Source organism: Salvia miltiorrhiza, chromosome 7 (genome assembly GCF_028751815.1).
Source record: "Salvia miltiorrhiza cultivar Shanhuang (shh) chromosome 7, IMPLAD_Smil_shh, whole genome shotgun sequence".
NCBI lineage: Eukaryota > Viridiplantae > Streptophyta > Magnoliopsida > Lamiales > Lamiaceae > Salvia > Salvia miltiorrhiza.
The window spans coordinates 4,239,866-4,251,815 of NC_080393.1; the positions used below are offsets into that span (position 1 = coordinate 4,239,866).

Genomic DNA, 11,950 nt, shown 5'->3' on the forward strand with positions numbered 1-11,950 from the left:
GTACACACACGTACTTTGAAATTATTGTATATGTATACGTTTTTCACTTCTATTTTATTTGGCGAATGCGTACAAAGCATAACGAACAAGTTGATATAAAGTACTATCAATCTATGTACGTAGACGGTCTAACATGGCGTAATATATACACTTTCGATCGTACACTAAAAAATTATGATATTTTTATCATTTATAGAAAATATATCACTTTTTTTTGGGATATGATCATATATCTTTTTTTTTTTTTTTACGTTACTCATATATATATCCCACACTTAATTAATTCAACTTCAACAAATATTGCATTAAAATATGTGCCGAACTAATTGCCATAATTTTTATAGACAAAGTGAATATAATTTGTACTAATGACCCAAATTATAGTCTTATTTAATTAGTAACGTTCGATGCCAAATTAACATATAAATTAAAGTGCGCCGTTCCCGGTCCATCCATACTATGGAAATGTCCTTTCAAATACTCTAACATCTACTCCATGAATTAATTTATAAAAGTATATTTTTCATTCGATTGAACAGCTTTATTGATCATTTATAAGGTTTATTTACATCTAAATATACGAATTTTATAGTATTTACATACAAATAATCTAAATTTAAAATTGATACGTATAAGCTACACGTAAACAATAATATGCCACGTAGAAAAGGCAATTAAGTTATAATTTGATCAGAATTGCTCGTTGTAGGAAAAATTCGTATATTTTGTTTAAAAAATTCATTAAAAAAATAATCAATAAATATTGAAAGTTTGTTTGTTTACACGCAAATTAAATAACCCTAATTTCGAATTTCATTAAATTAAACCGCGTTTTGGGTGAAGAAACCACGTTGATTTCGTAGCTCAATTTGTTTTGAGATATTGTTAGTTAAACAATGTTGGCCGTGAAATTCACGAAGCATTAGATTATTTTCTTTAGTTTGGTATTAGGCTCACTTTCAAAGTGCTGGTTATTTTTTCATATATAACTAGATTACTTTCTTAAATTTACCAATTATAAATTTGATTAGTACTCCATAAAACATAGAACACGGTTTAACATAAAATACATAAATATAAATTGCTCCAAAATAATAATTAAACATAATCATTTAGCAGCTGCGCTTGGGCTTAGGGCCTTAGGCTGACCTAGGCCTTGGATTGGCGTGAGCTGCTTTGAGAGGAGCTTGCCTGAGACATGTCTGTGGTCTGGCCGGGGACAAGACCGGTCTGACTCATGAGCGTGGTTAGGCCGGTCTGAGTTGTCGAATAAAGCCCAGATGTGAATTTCGTATACAACGACTCGGTCTGGTTCTGGGTCTGGGTCGAGTTCTTACGTAAATCCTCCCTCTTCTTCGCTAACTCTTCCTCCTTCTTCTTCTTCGCTAACTCTTCCTTCTTCTTCTTTGCTACCTCTTCCTCCTTCTTCTTCTTCGCTAACTCTTCCTTCCTCTGCTTTGCTAACTCTTCTTCCTTCCTCTTCTTTGCTGCTAACTCCTCCTCCCTCTTCTTACGTAACTCTTCCACCTCCTTCTTATGTATATCCTTCCTCTTCTTTGCAAACTCTTCCCGCCTTTTCTTCTCCCCATACTCCTCCCACTTCTTCTTCGCCCCCCATCCAACCGCCTTCGCCATTTCTAACCCAGACGACGCAGCCGCGCTCCCCAATGTCACCGCAGACGACGCCAATTTTACCCCAGACGACGCAGCCGCACTCCCCAATTCTACCCCAGACGAAACTAACGCATTCCCCATTTCTACCCCATAATAAATCTTCTCCATCAGCCCAGACGCATTCTCGTCGCTGAATTTGCAGGTGAAATTGAGCTCGCCCTTTGGCTCTCCACTGGGTGTGCGGACAGGGTAAGTGAGGAATTTCTCGCCGTCGGAGACGACCATCGCCGGAGAATCAAGAAGCTCCTTGATCCAGACGCTTAGCTTGCCGATATCTTTGTCGTCGCCGGACGCCAGCTCGCAGACGAGCTTGAAGTCGAGGGTGAGGCGTGTCAGCTGCGGCGCCGCCTCGTCCACCTTGAACTTCATCGGGAAGTTCCACGTGGGGTTGGCGTCGCCGCCGTGGTCCACCGGCGTCCTGATCTCCTGCTTGGAGCTCTTGTCGCCGCCGGAGATCGAAACGACGGCGTAGACGTCAATTTTCGTGACCAGATTGTCTTTGTTCAAATCTCTCCCGGATTGAAGCGTGATTTCCATAGTTCGGAACTCCATTGTCGTGATCACAGACTGAGTTGGTGTAGAAGAGCGAGGTTTTAGACTTTAGAGAGAGTGAGAGAAAGAGAGAGCAGCGGGAGATATATATATATAAACTATGAAAGAGTTAGTAAGAATTGTTAATAAGATAGTGTTTTTTTTGTTAATAAGAATAGTCTTTTATAAACCGAGTCAATGAAAGAGTTAGAAAGAATAATTAACTATTACGAACATGCAAAAACAAAAATAAATAATTAATTATCTTTGGGGTATTAGTTGTTGTAACTACTTTTATTATAACCGAGTTGTAACTACTTTTTTTTTGTTATTATCACATTCACATTGAGTAAATCAGCCCAGTATTAGGAGAGCATTTCGCGGTTACTATAGTCATTTGACTATTAGATATTTACACACGTGCACTACTACGATTTCCTCTCAAATTATTATACATGTAAAGTTTTTTACTTCTATTTTCTTTGGCGAATAAAGTATAGTCTTTATTTATTGTCTCAATTATTGAATAATGAACAAGTTTATTTTAGAGGGGAATCAAATTAAATCATGAAGCACAATATCACAAAGCTAAACTATTAAAATCTAACTTCAAACTCGTAATCTGATGAGAAATCAAAGCAAAAAACGCTAGTTAATGAGTCGCTCGATTAGCCTTTCTCCGAAGTTCGAACATAGCAAAAATCCACTACTACATACTTACGAGCATGTTTCAAACTTTTTTTTATCGGACAAAGTAATGTTAAGTGAGGATCCAGGTGGCCAGGTGAGCTAAGCCTCTGGTTACGAGCATGTTTCAAACTAAAATCAATTCTCAATAACATGGCATGCAATTCACCAGAAGAACATATATCGGCAGTATATACTCATGAATCGATTGTGTTAATCAAAGACCCAAAATTAATTATATTTATTAAAGTTCGATGCTGAATCAACCGACAAAAATGCGTTCTTCACGAACCCATTCATGCCAGGGAAATGTCCTTTCAATACTCTAACACCCACCGTCCCACACCATGAATTAATTTATTACTAAATTATAGTATTAATTTTTCATTCATTTCAAACACCTCTACTGATATAATTTCAAACTTCATGAAATTAAACCGCGTTTGGAAAAAGAAACCACGTTGATTTTCTAGCTCAACCAGTTTCGAAATATTGGTTTGTTGATTTTTCCTGCATATTGCTTGAATTAGAAATTTTAGCTCAATTTATTTCGAAATGTTTCGTGTTTGATGCGGTGGAGCCGTGGAGATACTCATCTTTATATTTTGGCTCAATACTTGATTTCTCGAATTAAAGGTTCGAGTATCAAGAATTTGTTTGAATCCAAAATTTAACTAGCAGGTCAAAATTGTGGCTGATTCTAATTGCCACGAATCAAAAGATCAAAAAGAAAGTGAGTTGGAATCAAAATGCTATTTACTCATTGCATAGTGAAAACTAGTAGGGATGTTGTTGCACTATATGTCTGAAATAAACCATGTCTTTTGTGGAGGGTCATCTACATGTTTCATGTTCGTGTCATTAATAATTGATCTCTCTTTTATATAAAAAAAAGTACTTCCTCCATCCGTGATATTGTTTCCATATTTATCATTTCGATCTGTCCGCGATATCGTTTTCACTTCTATTTATAGAAGTAGAGTTTACAAACTTCCATTCACAACAATAGTGCCCAAACTTCACTCACTACAATCTATTACCACTACAAAAAAACACGCGTTTAACGACCGAAATTTTCGGTCGTTAATTTTGCGGCCTTAACAACCGATTTACGACCGTTTCACGACCGATTTGATTTTTTATTTTTTTTATTTTTTTAATATTTTAATATTTTTTTATTAACGACCGAAAATTCGGTCGTAAAAATTATTTTTTTTATATTTTTTTTTAATTTTAACGACCGAAAATTCGGTCGTTAATATATATTTTTTATTTTTTTAAAAAAAAAATTTTAAAAATTATTTTTTTAACGACCAATTATTCGGTCGTTAATATTATTATTTTTAATTATTTTAATTTTTTTAAATTTTTTTAAAATAAAAAAATATTTTTTTAATTATTTTTTTTAAAGACCGAATTTTTCGGTCGTTAAAATTATTTTTATTTATTTTTTATTTTTTTATTTATTATTTATTTATTTAATTTTTTTATTATTTATTTTATTTATTAACGACCGAATAATCGGTCGTCAACATTATTTTTTCAATTTTTAAAATTTTTAAATTTCGTTTTTATTTTTATTTTTTGATTATTAATTAATATTTTTGATTATTTTTCTTTTTAAATTTCGTTTTTATTTAAATATTATTAATATAAATATTTAATTATTTTTTATTAATTTTCTATTTAATTATTATTTTCAAATTATAGAGAATATTTTAAAAATGATTGTTATTTTCATAATATTATTCTAAAAAAATAGATAATATTTATTATTAATAAAAATGTGATATTATTTACAAATAATAATAAATTATTAGATTTATTGGATTTATTATAATAAATTATTAGACTTATTAGATTTTCTAAATTATTAGATTCATTATTTTCAAAATATTAATAATTTTATTATTTTAAAATAATAAAATTATTTTTGAAATATTAATTTTATTAATATTGATTATTTGATTTAATATTGATTTTGTTGTATATTTGTTTGTTATTTTTCATACTCATATTTTCTTTTCTTTTTTTAATTACGATAATATTAATTTTTTATTATTTTAAATTCGATCGTATATTTACCGTCAATGTTTCGCCGGCACCACAAATCTTAGTTATTATCTCGACATATTATAAGATTATGAATGATTAATGATATTTTATATTGAATTAGAGTTTAAATGAATTAATAGGTACTATATATATCAATAATACGAGTGTTCTGTACTGGTGACTACTCGAAAGAAACTTCAAGGTTAAGCGTGCTTGACTTAGAGCACAAGTAAGATGAGTGACCTACTGGGAAGTTCGTCAAATGGTATGCAATTAAGGTCAAAATACATTAGAAATACACTAAAAATACTTGTGGGATACAAAGATTTAAAAAAAAAAAAAATTTTTCGAAAAAAAAAATTATTTTTTTTATTAATTTTTAACGACCGAATTTTCGGTCGTTAAAAATAAAATTTCGGTCATTATTTAAAAAAAATTATAAAAAAATAATTTTTTTATTTTTATTTTTTATTTTTTCCCTCTTTTTAACGACCGAAATTTCGGTCGTTAAAAATAAAAAATCGGTCGTTAAATTTAACGACCGAAAAAACGGTCGTTAAATTTAACGACCGAAAAAACGGTCGTTAAAATTCGGGCGACGATGCAAACAACGACCGAAAAAAACGGTCGTTAAATCGGTCGTTAAAAATATTAACGACCGAAATTTCGGTCGTTAGAGCCGCATTTTCTTGTAGTGTACTATTCGTCACTGTTCTTAAAACCTGCGTCGTCCATAATATGGAAATGATATCGCGGACTGAGTGAGTATTATTTAGTAAAGTTGAAAATGGTGTTGCAGTTACAATTTTACTTAAAATTATAACTTTAATTAGGGGTGAACCGAACCAAAAATCCAAAACCGAAAACCGAACCGATGGTTAAAATTAGAACCAAACCGCACCAATTGGAGATGCGAAACCGAACCAATGCAAAAAAAAAAACTTTTTTTTCGAAAAAAACAATTAAAAACCTGTAAAATAATGTAAAAATATAAATATATAATTTATGAAAAAACCAATTAAGAGTATATTATAAAATATATAAAATATAAATATATAATAAAATATAAATATATAAACCAATTAAAAATTAGAAAATTGAATATATATTATAAAATATAAATATATAATAAAATATTAATATTTATCGATTCGGTTCGGTTTAAAACCGAACCAAAAACCGAAACCGAACCGAAACTTATCGATTTTTAATTTTTGGAACCGAACCGAACACCGAACCAATAGATTCAGGACCGAACCGCACCAAAACGGTTCGGTTCGGTTTCTGCTCACCCCTAACTTTAATGCAATTAATATTTCAACAAATTTTAATTTAAAAATTATTTAATTGAACATATTTATAATTAATTGATAGCATGAACCCTCTACTATTAGGAAAAAGGTTATCTAAATACTAGCGTGAGCATTCGGATTACGGATCGAATTTTTGTTTGATCCGATTCGATTCGAAAATTCAAAATTTGAAGAAAATAAAATCCAATCTGAACCATATAATTCGTTGATCCGAATCTAAAAATCGAAGTTTTCGGATAAAATCCAATTTGAACCGAAAAAATTCAAAATACAAACAAAATTTGAAAATTCAAAAAGACAAAAAAAATCCGAAATACATACACCTAACAAATTAGACAATTTACAAAGAAATAAATATATATATAATAATATATATATTATAAATACAATTCAAATTTCGAATTAGTTCGAATTTTAAAAGTATCAATTCGATCCTATCCGAAAATCCAAAAATTACTTAAAATTCGATCCAAAAATCCGATTAATCCGAATCAAAGTTTAAATTTCGAATTGAATCGGATTAGATGTTGGGATATTTTGGTGACCCCTACTCAATGCGGCCCAAAATCAGAATTTGACAGCTCCATCAGACCATCACTAACTAAATTTTTTGTCAAAAGAATATTCTTGAAAATTTCACGCTTCCGTTCTATGTCGACAGTGTTTCCAAGCGCCTAAACGCGGCACAAAAACCTTTATATTGGTATTATTAATCATAAATTTGGAAATTCTTTTGACTATCTTTGGAAATTGTTCAATGTTTTCTTTCACCCCTCCTCCAATCTTTGCAGGTCGGTTTCTTTTATTCTTTCTTATATTGAATCTATGTTGATCTTTTTTATGCTGTTGCTTTTTTCCGCTGTGTGGATGCTTTGATTAGTCAGAAACCCATTTTGATTCCATCAAATTCCTACCATTTCAGAATCCTTATCTTCAAAGTAAAAACCCTACAATTTTCGGTGAACATTTTCATTTCCATTTCCAATTTTTCTTGGGTTGTATTTGGTAATTATCACGTGAAAGTGGACAGCTTGCAGCATATTAATGTCTTTTGTACTTGTTATTGGTTGTGGTGCATTAGTTCTGGCTTATGGTGACTCCGACGGGGCCAAAGTAAGGGTTTATAGAAAATTGTGGAGTTTATTTTGGGAATTGGGGTTTTCTTCTGCAGATTTTTGAAGTGTGATTGCTGAAGGAGGGGGAATGGAGGAACATGCGCAGCTGAAAAGGGCTTTGATTGATGCATCTGCTGGCGCCATTTCCGGTGGGATTTCAAGAACCGTGACCTCACCGCTCGACGTGATTAAAATCAGATTTCAGGTTGATTTTCTAGCTCAATTTGTTTCGAAATGATGGTTTCTTGAAGAATTATGGTCTGAGTTCTTGCAGATTCCTTGAATTATATTCTTAATTACCTTATTTAGTTATGTTTCTACTTGGATTTAGCTTTTCTTATGATGAGTTTGGAGTGTGATTCGGTGGAGGTCCTCATTTACTGCATTTGTTGTATGGTGCAGGTTCAATTGGAACCCACTACACAATGGGCTTTGCTTCGGAGAGATCCATATAGTCGATCAAAATATACTGGTATGCTGCAAGCAACAAAGGACATTTTTAGGGAGGAAGGCTTGCCGGTATTTGTTACCTAGAAGTAGTATCTATAGACCTTGTTTTCATTTGATACGAGTATGTGGATCCACATACCTTATTTGCTCTGTTATTCTTGTTTCCTGTCATTCTTTCTCTTTCTTTTCATTTCTTGACATACCTTATTTGCGAGTGGTTGAGTTTGATATGTCATCCTCATTATTATGCTTGGTATTAGATGCTCATTCGGTATAATTTGGTTTCTTTGTAAGATTAAGTCATTCTGTTCATGGTTGGTGAATATTTATCTATTGGGGGTTGAGACTAGGAATGGACTGCAAGATGAGGATATAGCATCAACATTATGCATGCTTGTTCAATTAAAAACTTGTATGGGCATATGGGGACTAAATCGAATAAAATTTGTTAGTTAAGAGAGTAAAACTTACCATCATTGTTGCAGGCTGTTTTATGTACTTGGAATGTTACTCAAGGACCATAGAACTCTGCTAATTATTCAAATGAAGAACTAGGAGTAGATAAAAGGAAACAAGTCATATTTCTTGTTGTATCGGCATATCTGGTGAGAATCAAGATTAAAAGAAAAGAGGCAAATGACAAAGAATTAATAACAATAAGAATGTAGAAGAAAACATAAAGAAGTCTTGCAAAAGAAAATTAGGGATGCCAAGAAACGAAAAGAAAGAGAAAGAATGACATAAATCAAGAATGACAGAGCGGATAGGCTGTTTCTGGGTTCCATTTTCGTCAGTGATATCATGGTAATATTAGCAGGAATTGCATGCCTAATGGAGGGGACTTGCACACCTTTTCTTGTATTAAAGAGAAAGAGGCATAGAAAGAAAAGCTGGCAGTGTTGTTGATGTTACCATAATTTAGTAGGAGAGAGGGAGAAAGAAGTTTATGCTGCCTGTTACTGTAATGAGTAAAGGACTTAGTAGTGCATATCGACCAACTTTTATCTTTCTTCATGAGTGATGGATTTAATGGTAGATGTGTCATTTCATGGCATTTTGCAACTCCGTAACTGCTTTCCAATTCCTCGTTTGCTTGCATTGTTCATTTTGTTTTATCTCATGATTCTAACAGGGTTTCTGGAGGGGGAATGTCCCGGCCTTGCTTATGGTGATGCCGTACACAGCAATACAATTTACAGTTCTGCACAAATTGAAGTCGCTTGTTTCTGGTTCATCCAAGTCAGGTTTGAATATTTCTGCTCTTACTCAGTAATTTTTGGTGCATATCAGATAGTTATTACTAGTAAATTATGCTTTCGGCATTCTTCATGATAACAAGGTCGAGATATACTGTAGTAGCTTTGAAGAACTGTTATCATGATAAACATCTTGAGCAATGTAGACCCAGTTCTTTTTTTAAATGACATTCTGTTCACTTGTTTTCTTTATGCAGAAGACCATATGAATATAAGTCCGTATCTTTCGTATGTTAGTGGGGCATTAGCAGGATGTGCAGCCACTGTTGGATCCTATCCGTTTGATCTTATAAGAACCCTTTTAGCTTCACAAGGGGAGCCAAAGGTATTGTCCAATACCCTTGCAAGTAATGACCATTACCCTCGATATTGTATCGTTTTGGTGGACAAGCATTACTTTATGTAGGAACAAACTTTGGAGCACAGGTTTGAAAATTCTCGGTCATGTTTGAACCTACTAAGCTAGTGCCCTAGATGATTTTGCTAATTGTATCGAGAACTTAAGATACATTTACCTATGGATTGCTGTTTCATCTGCTACATAGAAAAAAAGGAGTTTTCTGAATGGTGCTATATTCTCAATCAGGTTTATCCTAATATGAGGGCCGCATTCTCTGATATACTTGCAAAGCGTAGCTTTCGAGGGCTTTACGCTGGACTGACACCTACACTGATCGAGATAGTTCCTTACGCTGGATTGCAGTTTGGAACATACGATACATTCAAACGTTGGACCATGGTGATCTTCTACTTTGATCTCCCTCGGAAAGTTAAATATCTTGTTATGTTTCTAATTTGGTTTAGTTTTGCTTGCTTGTCTAGGGTTGGAATCAGTACAGATCTGGTTATGATACGGAAGCAGATGATTCTCTCTCAAGCTTCCAGCTTTTTCTATGTGGATTGGCTGCTGGCACTTGTGCTAAAGCTGTATGTCATCCACTTGATGTGGTGAAGAAGAGGTTTCAGGTATATTTCCTTCTTCGACTGTTTATTATTCATTTTAATCTTTCAATCTCAGCTACTGTATGATTAAATTCCTACAAAGAAACACCTCTGTCCGGACTATAGATTTCCCAAAATATTTTGGACGCGCAAAGGTAAAGTAAATCATAAGGCATAAAAACATGTGTAAGACTGTCAGAAGGGTCAAGATCCATCAAACGGGTCAAACATCTTCATGCCCATATCCAATATTATGTAGTAATTTTGACTGTTTGTGTCCAGGTCTTGACCCGTCACGGATTTTGACCTGTCAAACAATCTTGAAGGGGAGTTCTATTGAGCATATATTGCGTTCCAATCTTTATGTTAATGAAGTAATTGCGCTTGTAGGTTGAAGGGCTGCAACGGGATCCAAGATATGGAGCTCGAGTGGAGCACCGTGCTTACAGAAACATGTACGATGCCCTACGCCAAATTTTGCATAAAGAGGGCTGGGCAGGTCTTTACAAGGGCATCACCCCTTCAATCGTCAAAGCTGCACCCGCGGGTGCTGTGACCTTTGTTGCTTACGAATTCACGTCAGACTGGTTAGAGTCCCTCTTGACTTGATTTTGTTTCTCTTTTACACCTTTCTCAATCTACCTCTTCAACCATTCATTCTTTTGCATTAGAGCAATTTTGATTACAGTTTATCTTGAGATGTTCCCTCAAAGATGAGGGGTACCGCCTGCATATTGTTTTGTACGAGGAATAATTCATAGGCATATAGTGATAGCCAATATAGCAGAAAGTCAGTGAGATTATAGGCTTTAATGAGACAACATTTGATTCTATTACTCTTGTATTTTTGTAGCATAGTTTAATAGTAATGTTCATTTTACTGCTGCTGATTTTAGAATTCTCTTCACATTGAGCAATGGTTTTGATTGCATGATTAAGCAATTTATTTTTGTACTGTCATCAATATATTGCTGCAGTTTTTTTTTTTTTTTTTCTTTCCTTACTAGATTTGTGATGTATTATTATCCGATATGGTGTAGGCTAAGGGCTGTCATATCAGTTATTGATTTGACTTCAATTTTTTTGTTACTTGTTCGTGTAAACACAATAAAACTAATAGTAATAGGTTAGGTTAACTTGGTAATCTAGTAACAAGCTGATATCGTACATATCTAATAATTCTGCTATTGTTACAAAAAACGTGTGTATATTTCTTAGAATAAATATATGGATTTTCATTATTAATTTATAATTTTGGTTAATTATTTCATATTATGTAAATTTGCACTAATTATAAAATAAAAAATTCGAAAAATTAAAACAAAAGAAAACCCACCATTTCATATTTCTATATATTGATTAACTAACATTTGCATCCCTTGCAATGCGCAGAAAAATATTTTTATTTTTTATACTTGCGTAAAAATTAATATTAATTTAAGAGTAAAATTTGGAAGTAGCTAAAATAAAGCATAAAACACAATTTATGGTCACACATTGAAAAAACATAAAATTTGGGCATTTTTATTGATTTGAACGTTTTTACCCTTAATGAAGCGGACCGGGTAGAATCAGGCACGCGGGTCGCGTGCCGGGTCGGGTTAGGCACTTATGGCACTATTAGTGCCATAAGTGCCATACGTGCAATAGAAACAACAGTAATAGAATCAAAAAAATCATAAATGGATCATCTAAACCCTAAATGGATAATCTAAACCATAAATGGAACATTTAAACCCTACGGGAAAGTGTTTAAAATGGTTCTTTTGGCATTAGTGTCATAAGTGCCAACGGAAATCAAAAATAAAATCAAGTAATAAAATGATGCGTTAGTGCCATACGCGTAGCGGGCGCTAGCTTTTTCCCGCGAGCGCGCAACTCACCCATAAGCTTCCAGCGGCCCCGCAATCATCCAGCGGTCGCGCAA

The 11,950-nt window shown here is 33.3% G+C and overlaps 1 protein-coding gene across 5 annotated transcripts; it reads left to right on the plus strand.

Moving 5' to 3' along the window:
- Nucleotides 1-6,817: 6,817 nt before the first annotated feature.
- On the plus strand, nt 6,818-10,983 carry LOC130991875 (mitochondrial thiamine diphosphate carrier 2-like). Of its 5 annotated transcripts, none has more exons than XM_057916311.1 (8): nt 6,818-7,051; nt 7,432-7,580; nt 7,778-7,894; nt 8,958-9,069; nt 9,279-9,406; nt 9,668-9,820; nt 9,904-10,047; nt 10,414-10,983. In XM_057916311.1, the coding sequence occupies exons 2-8, from the start codon at nt 7,464-7,466 to the stop codon at nt 10,630-10,632; spliced, it is 990 nt and encodes a 329-aa protein (XP_057772294.1). In that variant the 5' UTR covers nt 6,818-7,051; nt 7,432-7,463; the 3' UTR covers nt 10,633-10,983. The 5 variants fall into 5 exon arrangements, with proteins under 5 accessions (XP_057772294.1, XP_057772295.1, XP_057772297.1 ...); XM_057916314.1 differs by having other exon boundaries at nt 6,889-7,051; nt 10,306-10,983; XM_057916313.1 differs by having other exon boundaries at nt 7,050-7,198.
- Nucleotides 10,984-11,950: the final 967 nt, after the last annotated feature.